Raw genomic sequence first — 20911 nt, 5'->3', positions numbered from 1 at the left:
GGAGAAGGAAAGGAACTGCTCCATGATCCAAAACATACCACCTCATCAGTGAAGCATGGTGGTGGTAGTGTCATGACGTGGGCATGTATGGCTGCCAATGGAACTGGTTCCCTTGTATTTATTGATGATGTGACTGCTGACAAAAGCAGCAGGATGAATTCTGAAGTGTTTCGGGCAATATTATCTGCTCATATTCAGCCAAATGCTTCAGAACTCATTGGACGGCGTTTTACAGTGCAGATGGACAATGAACCTGATGCATACTGCGAAAGCAACCAAAGAGTTTTTTAAGGCAAAGAAGTGGAATGTTATGCAATGGCCAAGTCAATCACCTGACCTGAATCCGATTGAACATGCATTTCACTTGCTGAAGACAATACTGAAGGGAAAATGCCCCAAGAACAAGCAGGAACTGAAGACAGTTGCAGTAGAGGCCTGGCAGAGCATCACCAGGGATGAAACCCAGCATCTGGTGATGTCTATGCATTCCAGACTTCAGGCTGTAATTGACTGCAAAGGATTTGCAACCAAGTATTAAAAAGTTAAAGTTTGATTTATGATTGTTAGTTTGTCCCATTACTTTTGGTCCCTTAAAAAGTGGGAGGCACATATACAAACTGTTGTAATTCCTACACCGTTCACCTGATTTGGATGTAAATACCCTCAAATTAAAGCTGAAAGTCTGCAGTTAAAGCACATCTTGTTCATTTCAAATCCATTGTGGTGGTGTATAGAGCCAAAAAGATGAGAATTGTGTCGATGTCCCAATATTTATGGACCTGACGGTATATTGGGCGAAAGGCAGGAATACACCCTGGACAGATCGCCAGTACATCGCTGGGCACCATTCACTCACACACTCATACCCACAGGCAATTTAGACTCTCCAATCAGCCCAACCTGCATGTCTTTGGACTGTGGGAGGAACACGGGGAGAACATGCAAACTCCGCAGAGAGGCCCCGGCCGACCCAGGACTCCTTGCTGCAAGGGGGTGGTGCTACCCACTGCACTGTCTGTGAAATTGTTTTGAAATTTTTGTTATTCTTTCACCATTTCCTGCTATTGCAGAGGTAAAGGAAATAGTCTGATCAGGAAGTGAAAATAAGGTTGCAAAAAACATCACAGTGGCAAGACGTTTCCTCTGACAGTAGATCAAGATCGATCAACATGGAATATGATGTGGCTTTTGTCAGATCTATCAGGGGTATGCTGAAGGTTGGCGAGCTGGTAAGATTTCATATTAAACATTCCTTAACCATTTAAGTTATGCTTATTCGAAATAGGTTTTCTGAAAAGCAAAAGTGACTCACTGATAGATGGATGATATAATTCTTCATTCTTAATAACCAAGCATGTACCGTACAGCTCAATTTTGCTTGAAAGTAATGCAATACAGAAAAGGCCATTTTGGAATGTGCTATTTTTCAGGAATGGACATATTTTTGCAGGGAGGAAAAAATATCCCATCCCTTCAATTTTCTTCATTTTGACATTACTGACATCAATCAATTGAAATCAATCACTGTCAAGTGCTAGAGATAGAGAGAGTTTAGAACTCACTAACAAAAAATGTACAGAGATGACAGTAGTTCCATCTGGTGAAGGAGGAGACAGACGTACAGTAACATTAGCAATGATTGCAGAAGTATATTGCCCTCTAGTGTATATTTAAACACACTGCAATCAATTGAGTTAGAGATATGCTGACCTATGTATTGTACTCTGAGCGAGCACTTTCTTAGTTATTTATTAGACTTTTTTTTCTACTGCTGTAGCCTATCCGCTAAGAGTTATGAAGTGTTGTGTGTTCAGAGATGCTATTTTGCATACCACTGTTGTAATGTATGGTTATTTGCATTACTGTTACCTTCCTGTCAGCTTTGACCAATCTGGCCTTTGTCCTCTGACGTCTCTAATTAACAAGGTGTTTCTGTCTGCAGAACTGCTGCTCTTTCTTTAGTTTTTTGCACCATTCTTTGGAAACTCTAGAGACTAGTGTGCGTGAAAATCCCTGGAGATCAGCAGTGTCTGAGATACTCAAACCACCCTGTCTGCCACCAACAATCATTCTACGGTCAAAGTCACATAGATCACATTTTTTCCCCATTCTGATGGTTTATGTGAACATTATCTGAAGCTCCTGACCCATATCTACATGGTTGTATGCATTGCACTGATGCCAAACAGTTGGCTGATTAGGTAATCACATTAATAAGTAGGGTCACATTAATTACTATAAAGTAAAAATGTTCCTAATAAAGTACTCGGTGAGTGTACATCAGTCATGTATGCAATTTTCTTTTTCTTCCAGGTGACTGTTTTTGTAGCGCTTGTGTGTTTCGCAACAACATCTGGGTCTTCTTACATCGCTGCCAGCTGCATGGAGCTGCTGATCACGGCAGCTCTGCTCACCCTTTACATCTTAAAACTCAACAAGAGATTCACCTTCTTCTTCTGGCCTCTTATTGTGAGATGGCTTACATTTTACACGGCATCAAGTTAACCTATGAGGCAATTCAGTGTGAGGGAGTGAGTTGAGGACAGTGTTAAGGAGCTGCAGTGTGTCTGGGTAATGGGGAGCCTGTCTCTAACTTTTAGAAAAATGTTATATAGAATTGAATTTTGGCCTTTCTGTATACTTCTATTAAAGTTTTCCTATGAATCAGGTTTGGTATCTTATAGAAGAAATAACATGTTATCTGCTTCAAAATAATTTAAATTTGTTCTTCCAACAGGATGTTTTTAACTCAATCTTTGCGGCTGCCTTCATGTTCATCATCAGTACAATCGCCATCTCCCATCCAACAGCCAAAGGAATTCTGGGAGGTGGGGTGAGTCAACTTTAAAATGGCTCCTGCACTTGACTAGTTAGCAGTCTCGGTGAAGTTACCCCAGAAGTTGGCAGGATTTTGTGATGTTGTTCCCTTTTGCACTCACTCTGACTTGTAGTAAGTTGGGGCGGCCTGTAGCGTAGTGGTTAAGGTAAATGACTGGGACACGCAAGGTCGTTGGTTCTAATCTCGGTGTAGCCACAATAAGATCCGCACAGCTGTTGGGCTCTTGAGCAAGGCCCTTAACCCTGCATTGCTCCAGGGGAGGATTGTCTCCTGCTTAGTCTAATCAATTGTATGTTGCTCTGGATAAGATGGCATCTGGATATAAATGCCAATAATGTAATGTAATGTAAGAGTACATTCCAGCAGGGACGATGGTGAGGTACCAAGTACTATTGTTGGCCAATGTGTGATCAGGCCTTTTGCTGCATTATATACTAGGGCAATGCTCCCAGACTCCCTAGGAACTGGCCTGCTGCCTAGACCAGATCATTCTGGTCAGCAGTATACTTTTCACGGTCACACTTGGGCATTAAACCAGACCAAACTGTATCACTTTTTGCCCGCAAGTGTGATAAGCACTTACCCACGACCAGCTCTTGAGATATATTTAATCTCCGGTATTGCGGTCTGACATTTTGTTTTTGCTTTAATAATCGATTTTCTCCCATTGGCAGATAGTGGGCATGTTGGCAACTGGCCTGTGGTGTGGTGATGCCGTCCTGCTCTTCAGAAAGATCACGTTCAACCAAGCGAGGACCGCGTCGCCTCCAGAAAAATAAGGCTCGTGTTAAAAGAGGTTCTCACCACTGATGCTAATTGTATAATAAAATGAGTGAACACATGAAGTCTTGTTGATCACTAAATACTAAATACTAACCAACTGAAGACACGTTACACGTTACAATTCATATTAAACTAGAATACTCAAACTACTCCTTTCAACGTTTAATGACTGTAAATTTGAATCTTTCTCACCTGTATGAATTGTCCTGGTTTTACCAACTGGGCCAAACTGGAAAATGTCAAAAGAAAAACAGCCCGTGTGGGGCTAAACGTCATACATGCACAACAGCCTACAATTAGCCTACACGTAAAGCCGTGAGGGTGTCTTCGGCTCCATCCTTGCAGCTAGGGCTTGGCTAACTGCCTCCAGATTTTCACAGAGCAGATCACAGTCCTGTGCTGCAGATGCTGCACTTTTGTATTCGTTTCCGCAGTGTCATTATTTCCGTTTCCACTCAGCGAAACGCGCTCTGACTTCGCATTGTGACTTTGTGATCCAGCTGCTGCCAGCTTCTGGAGCATTTAATCCGCTTTACCTACATTTCGCCTTCGCCATGGGGGACATTGAGTCTCCTGACTCGAATCAACCGCGTCAGGCTGGCTTTCTCGCCCTTCTCCCGAGCAAAGATTTCGTCACTTCACGGAAAGGGCAACTTCTCATTGCTGAAGTGGTAATGTCTTTTACTCATTCTTTAGACTTTCCCGATAGCGAACTGCTGTCATAATCCTGATTGTTTCGTCGATTGCAGACGCAACTGCTAACGTTACACTACAAGTTATTTTTCTAAATGCAGTTTGCATATAGTATAGGTTTGTTGAAGGACAGAAAGTAAACCCAAATTATTTTTGAGTTACGGCAAAGAAGTAGCCGAACATCTGTGCCATGTTAAAAAACTTTTCGAATAGTTATTTTTAGCATCAGTTCAGAATGGATGTGTTGTAGCCTACCTTACATATTTCTATTTAGGTCAGAACCTGCATCCATCACAAGGTTTCCATTGCATTTTGGGAGGGGCGTTACATTTTCAGCGAAATCATTTAAGCGGCACTAAACTGCACATAACCAAATAAATCGACTTTCCTTTATTTTTGTATTTTTGTATTTGTTTGTAAATCAGCGTTTTCCAATTCTTATCCCACGAATGTACTATAAAATGTCATCACCAAAAGCCTTTTCCAGTATCTATTTCAATTGTGGAAAAACACAATTTCCTACGTGTTACCACTACTGCTATTAGTAGTAGTAGTAGTAGTAGTAGTAGTAGTATCGTTGATGTTGTTCTTATTTCTTCCACTAATGCCGACAACAACTCATATAAGGCAGGTCTGTGATCACAAAATCTCAATTTTAAGTCGTGAGTCATTGCTGACTCGGAGGGATGCATTTATAGGATCACATGACGTGTGTGTGGGAGACACACACTATTTTATGAAAAGCAGAATGCAATTCAGATGCACATTGCCTCTGTTGCCACAGAGTCAATGTGGGTTTCATCTCAACTAATTAATGCTGCATTGCCTCAATTGATTCTAATGACTAATTCAGCCGTTAATATAGGCTATATTTAGCGGTCTCAACTCAAGAACAGAATATAAGCAAGAGTTCTTATTTAGGCAACTTCAATTTCACTTTGAACACATTTCACTTTAAATATTTTATGTGCCCCCATTGATACTGAAGAAAAGTTTCAGGTTTCAGAAATTAGTGCACTTTCTGTGGATTATTTAAAGCAGTGGTTCCCAAACTTCTGGGCAGCCATTGTATGTACTGGCCTTTGTAATATCCCATCATTTAAGCAATGACGTGATCAACCTTTATTTATTCATTTATTTATGCACAAGCAAAGACACCTAATTCTTCTTATCATTGTCTTGATTGACCATTATTGGTTAATTAGTTGAATTAGTTGTCGTAGTCTTAAACAACATAAAGATAAAACAGAAATCATTGCCCACAACAGCCCCTTTCAGACAAGATTCATGGACACCCTTCATTTACATTTTACACATGTAAATCAGGAGTGATTTAGATTCTTCACACAAATTCTATCTCAGTAACTAGGTTTCACCTGACAGTCTATAATTGCTCAATTAAAAAGTGTAACCACTTTCGAAAGGAATAATTAGTCATGTAGTAGCCTACATTTCAGAAAATGAAGGCATGTCCTGTAAGTGTAAATTTGGGACGTGTTTTTTTCATGGCACAAATAGCCACATCTATACGGTATTAAAAGTACACATCAATCTTCAATGGACACCAAACATTTATAATCAAGAACATTCAACAGCTTGATAGAATTCACAGGTTGCCGTTATGTTTGGAGCGAAAACCAGCAGAAACCAAGTTTACAATTAATATATTCCACATTGAATGGAATACTAATTGACTTGTCTCACATTGAATTATGAATCTAAGGTAAACAGCAGGGCATGAGTGGGTTCATGAGTGGGTTCATCCTGTGAACGTACGGCTGCTCGTGCTGCATGCTGGTTACATTATTGGCATTTTGGCAGACGCTCTTATCCAGAGTGACGTACAGTTGATTAGACTAAGCAGGAGACAGTCCTCTCCTGGAGCAATGCAGGGTTAAGGGCCTTGCTCAAGGGCCCCACAGCTGTGCGGATCTTATTGTGGCTACACCGGGATTAGAAACACCAACCTTGCGTGTCCCAGTCATTTACCTTAACCACTACGCTACAGGCCACCCTGTACATTTCAGTCCTGTGCTCTGCAGCTAATATGTCTTCCTGATGTGGGAGTGCATTTGGCTTGGCTGTCTGCACTGTGGTAATGCAGTGCACATATGGGGCTGGAGGTCACTAACAGAGATATGAGAACGCAGCATTGCCTTCCCTGTTGTAGTCAGAACATTTGTGCTTTGTTGAAACTATAATGCGAGCGGGAAGCCGCTGCACGATGACAGGAAAACCTCTTGCAAAAGCAGAAACGTGCCGCTGTTAGCGTGTGCCTGAGGTGAGAGGAAAGTTCAGTATGCAGTTTCCACCAGGTCCGTCTGTTGTCTAGGTGACTGAACTTTAACTCTGGGTTATTGCTGAAAATCCAAGGCAACCAACACAGATTGCATGCAACACATTTCAAGATGCCAGGATTATACATCCTTGGTCAAGTTTAACTTGAAATGCACAAACCCAAGGAACGCATTTGGCCATAGTAATTACAGTATTATGTTTACTGTTATGCTTACTATGTTCAGCTAATTAGCGTTGACTTGAATAACTTGCACCTATGCCGATTCCAAACATCCCCTGGCAGCCCCTGTATTTGAGTGTGTTAATTGCACATTCAACTGTTCTAGTGAATTCCTATTCAAAGTATGCATTCAGTAATGAAAAATAAGGCACAGCCAGTGTTGTCAGTGGTGGGGTATGTGACATCAGCACAGTTTTAGTTGTGCGGCTGTGGGATACAGTTGCAGTGGCCCTTTCAGATGAAGGTGTTTTACTTTCAAGGGCAGAACGGCTGTTAAAGGATCATGGATACACTTTCAAGTATTCACTTCACTTAATTCATTGTTCTGTGCAGTAGCGTTAAAAAGCTTGAGAGAGTTACTTGTAATAATGCATTGCTGTATTCAGTATTATTCTTTCGTGCCCTAGAATTGATTTTTTGAAGTGAGGAAAATAGTACTTTAAATAACGTCAGTAAAAAGAAGCAGAGTTATTTTTTAGTTGCAGAACTAATACAGGGACACAACTTCATCTAATTCCGCCAGTTCATCCACAGCTGTGGTATTTCTGTCAAATAAATGGCAACTGAGCTTCCTGTGTGTTTCGCAAGGTCTGTACATTGCATTCAAGTCAGCATGGTCCGTCCCCTCAGACTGACTTTGTCTGCGCTCGAAGCAGCCCTGCGTCACACAGACAAGAGCTCAGTGAAATCTGCCCCTGCCCCTCCCCCCCTGCCACAGACTGGAGATAGAGCTTCACTTCACTATCAGTGGCATGTCTTCTGAGGCCACTCGTGCTATAAGAATGTCTGTGAGGAACGACTGAGGAACGTGTGCCAGCATTGTTCGCCCGTGATCTGGAAATGTATCTCTGATGCCGCAAGGCCCTGGTCTTAATGCAGACAGACTGCATGCTGATATCAAAGGCCAGATACGTCTTTGAACACAGCACTCTCGTAATTACACACTAGGCTGGGTATTTGTAGACATAAGGACTCTTTACAATCGTGGATTAATAGGCAGTATAATTGTTATTAATTAGCGTTAATATCATCTTATCCTGTGCTCATTGCATGCCTGGGTCCCAGTAGTCTTGGCCTATGGGAGTGCTCTTTTGAGTTTTCTAGTTTTTATATTTGATGGTGCCCCTTTGGGCATCTGTATGCTTTGATGTATGATATTTTTTTTTTTTGCCTCAGTCCAAAACAAAAAGCTATGCGCTCATTCAGTGTTTTTGTGTGTTCATAGTGTTTCAGAGTGTGTTTGTGTGATCAGAGTTTACCGGCTAGACTGCTAAAGATGGAAAGGAATCCAGTGCAATCTTAAAGCAATATTTCTGGCTTTGGATCAAAATGAGCCATAAGATCATGTCTGAATGCATTACCATGTTTCAGCATTATGGATGCGCTTGCAGTTTACTGGAAAATGTCCCAAACATCATTTTAAAGCAGTGGTATCCACTTGTGCTCCTGGACAACCTATTTTCCTGGGGGGCTTTAGAGATACCCTTTGCAGACAGTTGACATCTGGAACAAGAAGTGATCATGTGATCCAACCTCTTGTCCAATTGGTGGGTCAAGTAAAGGAACTGATCTTGGAAGTATTGATGGGGGGGGAAAAGGCTTCAGGAAACAGCAAAATGGGCATAGGTTATAGATGTGGTACACTCTCACAAATTAAGGTATGGGAAGAGCCTAAACTAATTTGTATCCAAAGAGAACATTACTGGACTTGCAGGGGACATTTTGGAAGTTAAATCCTTGAAGAACAAAAATGTTCTGAGAGTGTATCAGTGAATCACTAGAACCAGCTATTATATTTTCCCGTATTTTGGTTTATTTAAGGCAGTGACTGACGACAGCGTATCGTAGCACCCTCTCTGCTCTTTACTTGAAACAAAAATAACGTTGAAGTAGATCAAACAAAGTATATAGATAGAGTGTGAAAACAATCTGTTTAAAGCTGCAGAGCTGTACATTTCAGGCTTAAAACAACACAGGGCGGCTGAGAAGTAGCGTGCCATGACCAGTAGCGGTTATGTGAGAACATTATTAACATGGCCTGTCACTTCATTGGTCCCTTTGCGCATAGTCTCTAGGGTGCCTTCAAGTTGAAAAATATTTTAAAACCCTGCAAACCAATTTTGAAGGGGTCTGACTACTTGCAATACTGTGAATCAACCACCAGAAATCGTTATCTCTATTTTTGTGGCAATGTCAAAATATGCAAACAGTAACATTGGCATTTCTCAGATATTTTTGTTATGGTTGCCAGTGGGAAAACATAATCATACAAACATTGTATTTGTAGAAATGGAAAGCATGCACCAACATGTTCTTAATAAGAACTATTTGCTATTATTCATAACTACAAGTATGACTTCTGTATTACATTTCATATTATAGAGCCCCACATTCTGCTCTAGTTGAAGTGTTACCCAGCAGGATGTTTAATTCAGCACATTTCTGTTTATAGAACTGTTTTAAACATGAGCCCAGGTGTCCAAAGATGCCACAGCAATCTACCCTTCCTGTGCCTCTTTCTCTCTCTCTCTCTCTCTCTCTCTCTCTCTCTCTCTCTCTCTCTCTCTCACTCTCTCTGTCTCTCAGTCTCTCTCTCTCTGTCTCTCTTACTCTCTCACATCTTTCTTCTCTCTCATTCTTTCATTCTCTCTCAGTATCTCTGTCTCTCCCTCTCTGTCTCGCTGTCTCACTGAGTCTCTCTCTGTCTCTCCCTCTCTGTCTCTCTGTCTCTGAGTCTCTCTCCCCCTCTGTCTCTCTGTCTCTCTCAGTCTCTCTCAGTCTCTCTCTCTCTGTCTCTCAGTCTCTCTCTGTCTCCCTGTCTCTCTCTCACACACACACACACACACACACTCTCTCTCTCTCACACACACACACACACACACACTCATCGTGTCTCTCTGTGGGTCTCTGACCAGGTCCTGTCCTTCATCGCCTTCGTGTGCTTCGTGGCGTCCACAGCGGCTGCCTTCGTCACGGCCCCCCTCATCGAGTTCCTCTTCGCCCTCTTCCTCCTCTTCGCCTACTCCACCAAGATCAACCAGCGTTTCAAGGGCTTCCACTGGCCCCTGATGGTGAGTCTCCATCCTGCCCACCAGGGTCCAGTGACTGAGGGACTCTGAAATAGTAAAACTTGGAAACAGCTTCCAAAGCAGCTTACTTGCCTGATTGAGTACACTGGATGAGAAAGTTAAGTTGGCAAAATCTCCTATAAATGTTGTGTTGCTAAAATTCCCGGGTGATATAGCCTACGTATTTCCAGGGTTTTAATGAGCGTGTTCCCGAAACAGCCTCCACAACTATTCTGTCCTCAAAAGATGTACCGTCTACTAAAGATACCGCCGACTGTTTGATATAAAGTCTCCATACTATTCTCAAATGGTGCTGCTGAAGTGTCGTAAGGCATCCACTCCTGCAAGAAACATCCCCAGCATCTTCCTCTCTGATTCATTGGCCTGGCTCTCCCCCCTTCCTCTTGTGGGAGGCAGTGTGTTTAGTAGACAGTATATATTTTGAGGACACATTAGTTAGGAGGTTGTTTGTTTTTTTTTCCCTCTGTAAAGGATTTTCTGCGCTGTGTCAGCGCTTCCATCATCTTTTTCATCATCTCCATCATCTCGGTCTCCAAATACGTCGACGCGGCCTCGAAAGCAGCCGGGGTGAGTCAGAATTTCGATTTGTTTTGTCGTTGCACATTGCTGACGTTGACCGAGGCTACAGCCAAAGTGCAGCGGTTTATTTCCCTTTGAACATGAGGCATAAGATGTCGGCCTAAGTCATGCAAAAAAATGCAGTAGTAGCCACTGTTGGGTTGCGCCACAACAACGTTTCTATTTTTGTCCCTTAAAGGGTCAGGGGTTGTATTTGTGTGTTTGAGGATGGGTACTGCTTATGGTGTTATTGCACATGCCTTTCCTGTGTGCTGTTACTCCTACCATCGGCAGTGCGGGTGCATATCGTATTACAGGTGTAACTTGTGCTGGTGCCACCTGGCATTGGCCTGGCCCAGTCCCATTTTACATCTGCTTTTGGGCTGTATTGATATCAAAGGCTGACTCTCTCTCTCTCTCTCTCTCTCTCTCTCTCCCTCCCTCCCTCTCTCCCTGCAGGTGTTTGGGTTCATTGCCACCATTGTTTTCGCGTTGGATTTTTACCTAATCTTTAATGACCTCGCCAACTTCCTCAAGCAAGGCGGGGAGTCCGCCGAGGAGCCTCCACCATGTAACGCACTCCTTCTTTCTCTCCCTCCCTCCCTCTCTCTCTCTCTCTCCACCTGACATTATACAACTAAAATAGAGGAACTGGGTTTGGTTGGACAGTTGGCTCAGTCATTTAATGATTGAGTGATGATTTGCGAGCTGTATTTGTGGATTTTCTTCTTATGAGAAAAAAAATCATTTGATGTGCATGTTAAAACATAAGTCTAAGCAGCCCTAGATTTTATTGAAATGCTGGAGAAGAATATTTCTAAGTTTATTCATTTTCATTATCCCTGCCTCACCCCTACCATAGAAGGGACAAACAGGGAATTAGGAAGTATCCCATTTGAGCTGAATGTAGCTGAAGGCTTGCCATAGATCATGCCTCTGTCCTAGATGTGAGTGTGTGTGTGTGTGTGTGTGTGTGTGTGTGTGTGTGTGTGTGTGTGTGAGTGAGGCATCGTCTACACAGAGTGGTTTCCTCAGGGTCCTTAATCGTGGACAGTGGCCATGGATACGGCCCATGTGCTCCAGTGGTTAGGAAGAGAGGTCAAAGGTCAACAGTGAGATAGTCCACATGTTGCGCATGAGATGTACATCCACACAGGAAACACCCAAAACTGCTGACTGGACGCCTTCACAGCCCATATGAAAGCTTTTCTTAAATATGTTTTTTCTGCTCCAAAGTTGGAATGCTCAGTCTTAGTCGTAAGCCTCCCAACACTCCAGAAGAGGTAGAACTGCAGTCAGTGTAATCTTCAGCTGAACCACACCATCAACACTAATGCCTTTTAATGGTGTGGTAATATGGGCAGGAAACCAATTACGAAAACAACAACTTACTAATACAAAATACGTTAGGCCGTGTGATGTAATGTATGTGATTGTGATTTATAAAACAGACATTTTCACAATGGAAAATGAATTGCATATTTTTATAAATAATATGAATATGCAGTTTATATGAATATCACCTGGATATTTGCCTCGTTAAAGGTGCAGTGGAAGGAATTCACACTGGAATCCCACACTGTTCCCCTTCTCTAATAGACCCCTGGCTGTAGCCCTGAAAAATATACATGTGGCATATTGCTGCATAGTGCATTTTCCTGTATTCTGGTAATTCCTATTGCACCCACTGAATGACAAGTTCAACATCCTGCTTTTCAACCGGTGGTAGGGAAGAGAGGATCCAGGCATGACCTCAGTTTCTGTTTCCTCTTGTGTATGCGGATCCTGTCTTTGTGTTGCAGATAACAACTCCGATTCCGATTCCGATTGAAACGAGGCTCTCGGAGGACCCCATGACTAACCACAACTGTGCCTGATAAGAAGATGTTTTTTCCAGGAAACCACATCTTGCTGCAACTTGCGATTATTTCAAAGGTTTGAATATTCTGTTTCTGGATCTTTGAGAATATGGCACAGGGTTTTGTATTTTAGCCGACCTGAAAAAAAAACAAAAAACTGTGATGGGAGAGCGAGGCTTCTTTAAAGTCAGTGTATGAAGCCCTCTCAGAGATCCTGTGATCAATCATAAAGCTATGGCTTGACTTTATATGAACTGATTTATAAAACTGTGTAACTACCCTTTTGGCTAGGGGTATTGAGTCCATAAAAAATGAAATCTGGCACTTTGAAAACCCATTCGTTTTTTTTTCACTAGTCCAGACAAATGCTAAAACAAAAACTGACCGAATCACCTGTGTCGAAACAAGATTTGTATCAAACTTACTCCATACTGTACATTGAATGCATTACATTTTTGGTTAGTAGAGAATGCATTGGACTGATATTACATCACGGACTTACTGCTATAGGCTTCACAAACCTTGACTATCATTAGAAAAAAAGGTAACTGAAATACATCTGAATATCTGAGCCTTACTTGCTGTAAAGCATGATGTTGAAGCTGTGATTGACAGAATTTGTAAATGTATACATTAGAGAAGATTTGCACATATGCTAGCAAGTACTTGACTTGCTTTCTGGCAAGTTGGGGAAGAGTATGCAAGACACACTAAGGTTTATTTTTAAAAATTTGTCTAAACCTTTACACCATTTTGTCCTGGGGGAAAGAATTTAGCATATTTCTTTTTTATAATGTATAAAATGATTCAGAAAACAGTAGAAAGAAAACAGGGGCATTGGATACCCCCAACCCCAAATCCTACATGTAAAAATGTGTTCTGCTTGACTCAGAGCTGACATTGAATGTCAAAGTGAAACGTTTCTTACTTTTGACTTTTAAAGTGTACTGAAAACTTTGTTCGATAAACCCCATTGGCGGCTGGCTGGCTGGTTACACCATCTGCCCAATGGCTAGCATGCTAACATAGAGAGCTTGGCCTGGTTCCTAAAATGTGTGAGAGAGATATTAGCATTTCACTGTAAATAGATTTACACTGCTGCCCAGCTGACCACCACTCTAAGGTCGTGGCAACCTGCGTCAGTGCTGTGATTAGCATTACCTGGGTAGTTAGCCTTCCAGCAATTCACTGCCCACATTTTATTTTGCCCACTGAACTGCTATTAAGCTTTATTAATCTCAGGTTCCAAGATGGGAAGCCTTACCTTGCCTTACAGCACAAAATAATTGTGGCAGTTTTTTTTCAAAAGCTTAGTGTACTTGCTGATTGTACAATCATTTATTTTTATTTTACAAATTGAAAAAAATCCTAGATGAAGTTGAGTTTAATTGCCATATTCTGTTTAGAAAACGGAATTTCCATTGCGTTTATTGTTGGCAGTTAACTGCCTGCAGTTGTGTTTGTAAAAATTGGCACAGGCAGTTTTATAAATGGCCACATTCATCACTTGCTTTCCATTGTCAGACTTGCCCCAAAGAACAAAATGTTTGCATTTCATTTTGACAGCATAAATTCAAATCACATCGTGTTCCAGTGGCAAAGCAGGTTTCTCATCCAAATTATCAGACAGACTGTGAAATCAACGACATACTAGTCGTCTGAAGTGTACACATGCCATATAAAGATGTCACGAGTAAACGTTTTCATCCATCCTCGTTTGAAGTGTGTCCTTCTTCACAGTAAACACGAGTGAACAGTTGCAGATGAAGACCTTTCAGACAGAAGAAATATCACTGGCCAGTGGTGAGGGCCGGACAATTTATTCAAACACAATTTCAGGAGCGTCACACACGGTTTAAAACAAATGGTTAGTGTTGATAAATCTACATAGAAGTCTATAAATACAAAAATACATATTTGAGAACGGTTTCATACATGAAAAGAACTGTACCGTTTGTTATATGTTAAATAAAATGTTTGTTTTTTTGTAATTGCAAGAGAAAGAGAATACTTAAATGATGAGCACAATCCACACTCATGTTGTCCACTGTTACGCTTTGTGGTGAATGCTACCAGACTATTGAATTTGTATTTCGAATACAAGTGAGGGAATATCTTAATTGTAAACGAGGCAGGTATCTGGTCAAGTTTTGAAACTACATAAATACGGAACATATATACATTTTACATCAGAATATCAATGCTGTTGGCTGAATATTTTCACCTTGAATCGTTTGCTTGCAAGACACTGTCCCACGAGCCACTGTTACGTGAAAGCGAGAGCTAATATTATGCCCATTAGACCAGCGGTCTTGTTGGTTATGAAAGTGTCGTCTCAACACAGTGAAAAAGGATACATACATTTACAATCATGTTTTAGGCTGTAACAAGGTCCTTCATTGACTGAGTCTTTATGCTGCCTTGAATATTTGTACACACAGACAAAACAGTTTTCAAAATATCTCTTAACTGTGACAGCCGATAACCCCAAGCCATACCACACATTAAAAGTCTCATTACACTGAAAAGCATAATACAAGTATTACATTTTTTTAAATCACCTAAAAAGTGTCTGTGTACAACAGTCACAGATGAGCAGATTGTCAGCAGTAACTCACACCAAGCTCGTCCAATGAAACATTATGTCCTCTCTTTGCTGATGATGCTACTTCATTTGAAATAAACTTTCCAAATGAAATCACTATCTTTGTTGCCCTGAAATTCCAGACTGCTTAAAACATGATTATGTGGTTTTGGTGACAACATGGGTCTTGCTTAAACAATGATATTAACAGGGCAAGCCTTCAATCCATCCATGGACTGACATTATCTAAATGTCAGTCAACAATAAAACAAGCCATTTGACAAACACTTAAGAAGAAAGAAAAAAAACAAAGAAAAAAAACATAACTCAAGACACTGTGACGGCACAAGTGTGACATTGTCATATTTTGGTCTTAACCCCCAAAAGAGTAACATGATTTACAGTAACTTCCCTCAAGGTATTCACTGAATTAGACCTGGTCCTCTATTGTGAAAGAAAAAAAACTAAACCTTGACACACAGCATAAATCTTCATAAAGTTGTGTACTTGTCAGAGTGTACTGGTCATGTAGAGTCCAGTCAGGTTACAGGATACAGGACTGTGGTGTGCTAAGGCATCACTGGTGATGGGCGCATCTGACATCCTGACACTGTGCAAAGTTCATACGAATAGCGAATGTGCACTGGCTCTAGGCCACAGGCAGGCAGCCATTGTTAACACACTGTAGACAATGTACACGATTGGTCCTCAAAAGGTCCGCTGCACTTGTGATAGGCCACATGTGCATAAACAGTCTGGAGAGGTGGTGACCACCAGGAGTCTTCACACACACGAGCAGGACAGGTTCCTCAAATCCACAGACTAGGCTACTAAAGCAGAGCCCTCCCTCCCCGCAAACACACACACAGAGACACATAGACACACAGACACACAGAGTTTAAAAATTCACCTCAGTGGAATTAAACATAGATGTTAGACCAATAGCTAAATTTCGAGGGGGGTGATGGGCGTTATGATGTATTGCACAGTGAATACTGGAATGTGGAAATGGGTACTAGGAGAATTTTAGAATGAGGATATGGTGTGAACCACAGCAAGCTCCTCTGCAAAACACATATGAAAGCACACACACACACACATACACACACACAGAGACAGATAGACAGACAGACACATACAGACACACAAATGATACCGCCGTACAAAAACACAGTTGAAATCCTTCAGAGAATTGTGGCAGACTGAAGGTCAGAGCCCAAATCAGCAAGGTGCCCAAGGCCTCAACTCTGACTCACGCACCCCTACTCTGATAAACGAGGCTAGAACCCCAACACAAGCCTTTCAGCTCCTTTAACTTCTCTCTTTACCAATACAAACCTCATCACCAACAAATCACATTTGCCACTGGAAATAATTTCTCTGGCCAACTTCCATCACCACAGTGCTACAGCACAAATAAACTAGGTGCTGTATTCTCAAGCCAAAATGGAACACTCCCCTGAACTAGTGACAACCCCGCTAACACACTAAAACTGCAAACATTTCATTTTCAAACACACCGCCTCCGGATCCCAATATCCCACCTCACTTACCGATTTAATATTAGATGTACTGCTACACCTACGTACTATTTACAACTGAGCTATTCCTAGTTAACAGCTTTTCAATGCAGTTGCTAAGTAATGCTATTGTCATAAGCAACGTGCCTTTGTTTCGGACATTATTCTTCTCGACGTTCCTGCAGGTTTTCTTTTTAGCACACAGCCGTAGCTGAATGTCCTTAGCTGGAACAAGCAGTACGGAGCGCGCTCATGTGGTTTGATACCTGAGAGAGCTCCCTGACCCACACCAACAGTGGCTCCGGCATTTTACACATTCCAAAACGTACCACATCTTTTTCATTCCCAACCCCCCAACACACCCTTTTCATCCACGCCGAATAAAAACCATAATAATCTTCATGTTACACTTTCAGTTTTTTTCTACCTTCGATGAGATACCAAATGTAACGTCCTTCTGTTATCATAGTAAGACATAGTAACCTTTAACGTACAAATCAGTTTTCCATTTACATTCGATAAATAAGATATCAGGTGTGATATTTCCTTCATTAAAGGTCTGGCTATGCAGGATCAAGACTGCATACAGTGCTTAAGCCAGGGGCAACGGGATGAGGAATTTGAACACACTGATTGTCACAGAGCATGGTTCACTCTAAAAGTTCATGTCACACACTGCTTTTAGCATTGGAGCCTTCATTAACGAGTCACTTCAGTAACGAGTCACTTTGAGTAGGGCCACAGCTGAAGAACTGGTCATCAGTGAGGCTGGAATGTCTTCAGCCAGTTTTCAGATCAGAATCCCCTCAAACCAAACATAGCGCAGAATGCAAAAGTCTGTTTCCCCCATTCACTCAATGCAGGGTACTTACAACAAAGGAAAGGGTTTTCAAAAAAAAAAAAAAGTTAACGCATAGAGAAAATGGTTGGAATCTTTACAGTGACTTGGTCGGACTCTTTAGGAAATATAGAGGTTAGGTCCCCCATAAGTGGTTTAAAAAAAAAAATACAAGGCCCCCCGGCCCTAATCCAGGTGAACAGTTGAGTGAACGCGCAAGAGGACCGCAACCAGAACCGGGGCACGGGGCATTGGACACGGGCCGAGTGGGATGACATGGTTTCTGGAGGGAGGACGGGGCCGGTGTCGGTCCGCCCCTGCATCCGTCCAGCCTCCCCCAAAGCCGGGCCACCTCGGGGGAGGGGAGGGTCACTGCAGCTCGGGCTGGGCCTCCACCTCCCCGCGGGAGGCGGTCCGGGCGCGCGTGTACTCGCTGCTCGGAGCTGCTCCCGGCCGCCCGTCGCCCTGGCGCCACCGCCGCACCGCCAGGAACGTGTTCAGGCCGTAGACGCACATCACCAGGAAGCCAAATATCTGCACAGGAAGTGACAAACAGGAAGTGCGTTCACATTCTCATTTTCCCCCCCCCCCCGAGGTAACTTTATAGAGTACTACGCCATTAAGAAAAATGGCCGTGTAAGATACAGATGTGTGCGCGCTAGGAGAAGGTAGGCTCGGACAGGTTTGAGGCCTAATCTCTGACGTGTTATGGTTCAACTCTACATTTAGCCTCTTTCTTTTTTCACTTCATGGGTCTTTCCGCGGCTTTCCATGCGGCTTCGTGAGGCCCTCTAGATAAGACTTTCTGGCTAATACATTGCACATGTTTACAAACCTGAAACAAAAAACCCCATGACTTCATGACTGAAGGCCTAAAACTCTTTGTTTGTGTTGGAAGGAAATCCAAATGGTATCCAAATCGTATCTTACTGTAAAATGAAAACTGACACCACCCCAGGAATGCTGGAAAAACTAGGCCAAAGGAAAAAAAGTGTGTGGGGGGGGGGTGGGGAAAGAGAGGGACAATAAAATCTCCAGCCCCCCCCCCTCCTCAACTCCCACACCAATCTGAGCCCCTGAGCTGCCAAACAAACCCCTCCCACAAATCCCAAGATGTTTAATTACAGCTTCCTGCCAGGAACATCTGTACCGCCAACAACTCAGCACAAATCCTGGAGCCACCCACCCCCCACTGCCCAGAACCCACTTCTGTCGACTCAGCTCAGAAGTGCAGGGGAATTCAAACAACCTCAGGGTCCGCTCCATGCTATACGTACAACAGCCCAGAAACAGCCAAAATCCCCTTCATGACACCCCTGCATGCTATAAGTACAACAGCCCAGAAACAGCCAATAAACCCTGCATCACATTTTGGAAAAGAAAGCTGAATACATGGAAACGGCCAATGGCTGCAGATCCTCCTGAATAGCACCGATGTTTACACATAACTGTCATTAAATCTACAAGATGGCTGTATTCGCAGACTTTATTTATGAAGATTAGAGATAGTCAACCTAAAGCATGGTCATAAACCTCCTCCACAAGCACACTCAGAAAGGGAGAGGGGGGAGGAAAAAGAGAAAAGAAAAAGAGAGAAAAAGACAGGCAGAGAGAGACAAAGACGAAAGAGACCGAGAAGAGCTTGGGCTGGACTGGTGGGTCTCTGTAGCGAGTTCATACAGATGCAGTTTGGAATTCCCCACAGTTAATACGGATCTCAGTAAAATGCAGTTTCGTATCACCCACAGTTAATACAGATCTCAGTAACATGCAGTTTCATATCACCCACAGTTCATACTAAAATGCAGTTTGGTATCACCCAGAGTTCATACAGATCTCCGTAACATGCAGTTTGGTATCACCCACAGTTCATACAGATCTCCGTAACATGCAGTTTGGTATCACCCACAGTTCATACAGATCTCCGTAACATGCAGTTTGGTATCACCCACAGTTCATACAGATCTCCGTAACATGCAGTTTGGTATCACCCACAGTTCATACAGATCTCTGTAACATGCAGTTTGGTATCACCCACAGTTCATACAGATCTCCGTAACATGCAGTTTGGTATCACCCACAGTTCATACAGATCTCCGTAACATGCAGTTTGGTATCACCCACAGTTCATACAGATCTCCGTAACATGCAGTTTGGTATCACCCACAGTTCATACAGATCTCCGTAACATGCAGTTTGGTATCACCCACAGTTCATACAGATCTCTCTAACATGCAGTTTGGTATCACCCACAGTTCATACAGATCTCTCTAACATGCAGTTTGGTATCACCCACAGTTCATACAGATCTCTCTAACATGCAGTTTGGTATCACCCACAGATCACTTGCACAAGCGAGAGTCAGGCCTTCACTGCTCTGATATTTGTCTCCAAGGATCTTGGATCATTTCCTGTCCAAACAGTTTGTTTGTGGAAAAAGGTTCTCTCAGCATGGCGTACAGGAATATGTGGGAGGGAAATCATTTCTATGTAATTTAGAGTGTCCCCTGACACAATTGTGTGCAGGCTGTACATTTTGAGAGGTTTGTAATGTACACATATTTCCACAAGGGAGCAGCAATGTTCTTGAGTGGATCTTATTTATGGGCAGACCCGAGTCACACTGGTCAGGAACCAGACTAGTTAAAAAAACAAAGGAATCTTTAGATAATGCTTTAACTACAGTCTACATGGTATTACATACACTTCTGCCGATATGTTGTTGTATCTTTCATAATGATGAAAGTAAGTTGCAATGAATCCATGCTACTGTAGCCTGGCTTGTCAGGCTGGTAAGCTTACTGTTCTATGAGCCTGACCAATGATAGACCAATGATAAGCTGCTTCTTCTCATGAGATTGCAGTGATTACAGGCAATGACCTTTAACATAATGCTGGTGAAAACGTAGTAAAAACAAATCAGTCATAATCCACAAGTTCCCTCTACAGGGAGCAATGAGCCACAGTCTTCCACACACAAACATCAACACCACCACTCCCTGCACCACCTTGCCCCTGTTCATTTGCCTTTGTACTTCAACTCATTTCTACACCACTATAGAAAAAATAAACAACAGTTGTTATGTTTTTTAAGATAAATTATAAAAGGAGATATACCAGGAAAGTTTATTTGCATGGGTCAGATGAGTTCACATGGGGAAAACAGCTGTGTCTGAGGATCTAAATGATTTCAGAATCCCCTAAAAGAGCCCCACACCTCAGGAATTAATCACATTAATGCAAGACCAAATATTACACATGCTGCAGTGCAGTGACTATTTAACACACTGGAATAATGTGAAAACCACGAAGACTAGTATTACAATATATAGCTATTAACAGATCTAACAATTACAACTTCAATATAATTGAAAACACTTTAAGTGAAATGCATTTGCTTAAAGCCTCAAAATACAGGACATGAAATTGATCAGCCCTAACTCTAACATCAACCTGCTCTCCATCAATGTGTATCGGTTCATTTAGAACTTAAATTAGCCTCAGTCATGTAAGCATTGTGTCTCCCCATGTTAAGTCTATGGACAATTCATCGCTGAAATTTTGAATTTTGAGGTCCAATTCAAATGTAATAAAATGTAGAGTCATGAAATGAGAAAAAGAACACATATT

The 20911-nt window shown here is 42.2% G+C and overlaps 3 protein-coding genes across 3 annotated transcripts in view; 2 read left to right on the top strand and 1 right to left on the bottom strand.

Annotated features, from left to right (window-relative positions):
- The first annotated feature begins 1097 nt into the window (after positions 1-1097).
- Positions 1098-3680, top strand: LOC133130594 (proteolipid protein 2). Its single transcript, XM_061245264.1, has 4 exons — positions 1098-1229; positions 2314-2469; positions 2738-2833; positions 3514-3680. The coding sequence occupies exons 1-4, from the start codon at positions 1170-1172 to the stop codon at positions 3616-3618; spliced, it is 417 nt and encodes a 138-aa protein (XP_061101248.1). The 5' UTR covers positions 1098-1169; the 3' UTR covers positions 3619-3680.
- A 151-nt stretch (positions 3681-3831) lies between these two features.
- Positions 3832-12660, top strand: cmtm3 (CKLF-like MARVEL transmembrane domain containing 3). The gene is made up of 5 exons (XM_061245263.1): positions 3832-4293; positions 9749-9904; positions 10394-10489; positions 10940-11051; positions 12283-12660. Exons 1-5 carry the CDS (start codon positions 4177-4179, stop codon positions 12309-12311), a joined length of 510 nt encoding a protein of 169 aa, XP_061101247.1. The 5' UTR covers positions 3832-4176; the 3' UTR covers positions 12312-12660.
- Positions 12661-14143: 1483 nt separating this feature from the next.
- The window catches only part of cmtm4 (CKLF-like MARVEL transmembrane domain containing 4), a 30809-nt gene continuing 24041 nt past the window's right edge, over positions 14144-20911 (bottom strand). The window contains exon 4 of the mRNA XM_061245262.1: positions 14144-17815. Coding sequence (XP_061101246.1) covers positions 17651-17815 — 165 coding nt within the window. The 3' untranslated portion in view covers positions 14144-17650. The remainder of the gene's footprint in view (positions 17816-20911) is intronic.

Source organism: Conger conger, chromosome 6 (genome assembly GCF_963514075.1).
Source record: "Conger conger chromosome 6, fConCon1.1, whole genome shotgun sequence".
Lineage (NCBI taxonomy): Eukaryota > Metazoa > Chordata > Actinopteri > Anguilliformes > Congridae > Conger > Conger conger.
The sequence above is the reverse complement of the archived record's forward strand: the minus strand, read 5'-3'. Positions and strand labels throughout refer to the sequence as shown.

Coding starts and splice junctions, on each gene's coding strand:
- cmtm3 (XM_061245263.1), top strand. CDS start 4,177: ATGGGGGACATTGAGTCTCCTGACTCGAATCAACCGCGTCAGGCTGGC. Junction 10,490..10,939: donor CGGCCTCGAAAGCAGCCGGG/GTGAGTCAGAAT, acceptor CTCTCCCTGCAG/GTGTTTGGGTTCATTGCCAC. Junction 11,052..12,282: donor CGCCGAGGAGCCTCCACCAT/GTAACGCACTCC, acceptor TTTGTGTTGCAG/ATAACAACTCCGATTCCGAT.
- LOC133130594 (XM_061245264.1), top strand. CDS start 1,170: ATGGAATATGATGTGGCTTTTGTCAGATCTATCAGGGGTATGCTGAAG. Junction 1,230..2,313: donor TGCTGAAGGTTGGCGAGCTG/GTAAGATTTCAT, acceptor TTTTTCTTCCAG/GTGACTGTTTTTGTAGCGCT. Junction 2,834..3,513: donor AAGGAATTCTGGGAGGTGGG/GTGAGTCAACTT, acceptor TCCCATTGGCAG/ATAGTGGGCATGTTGGCAAC.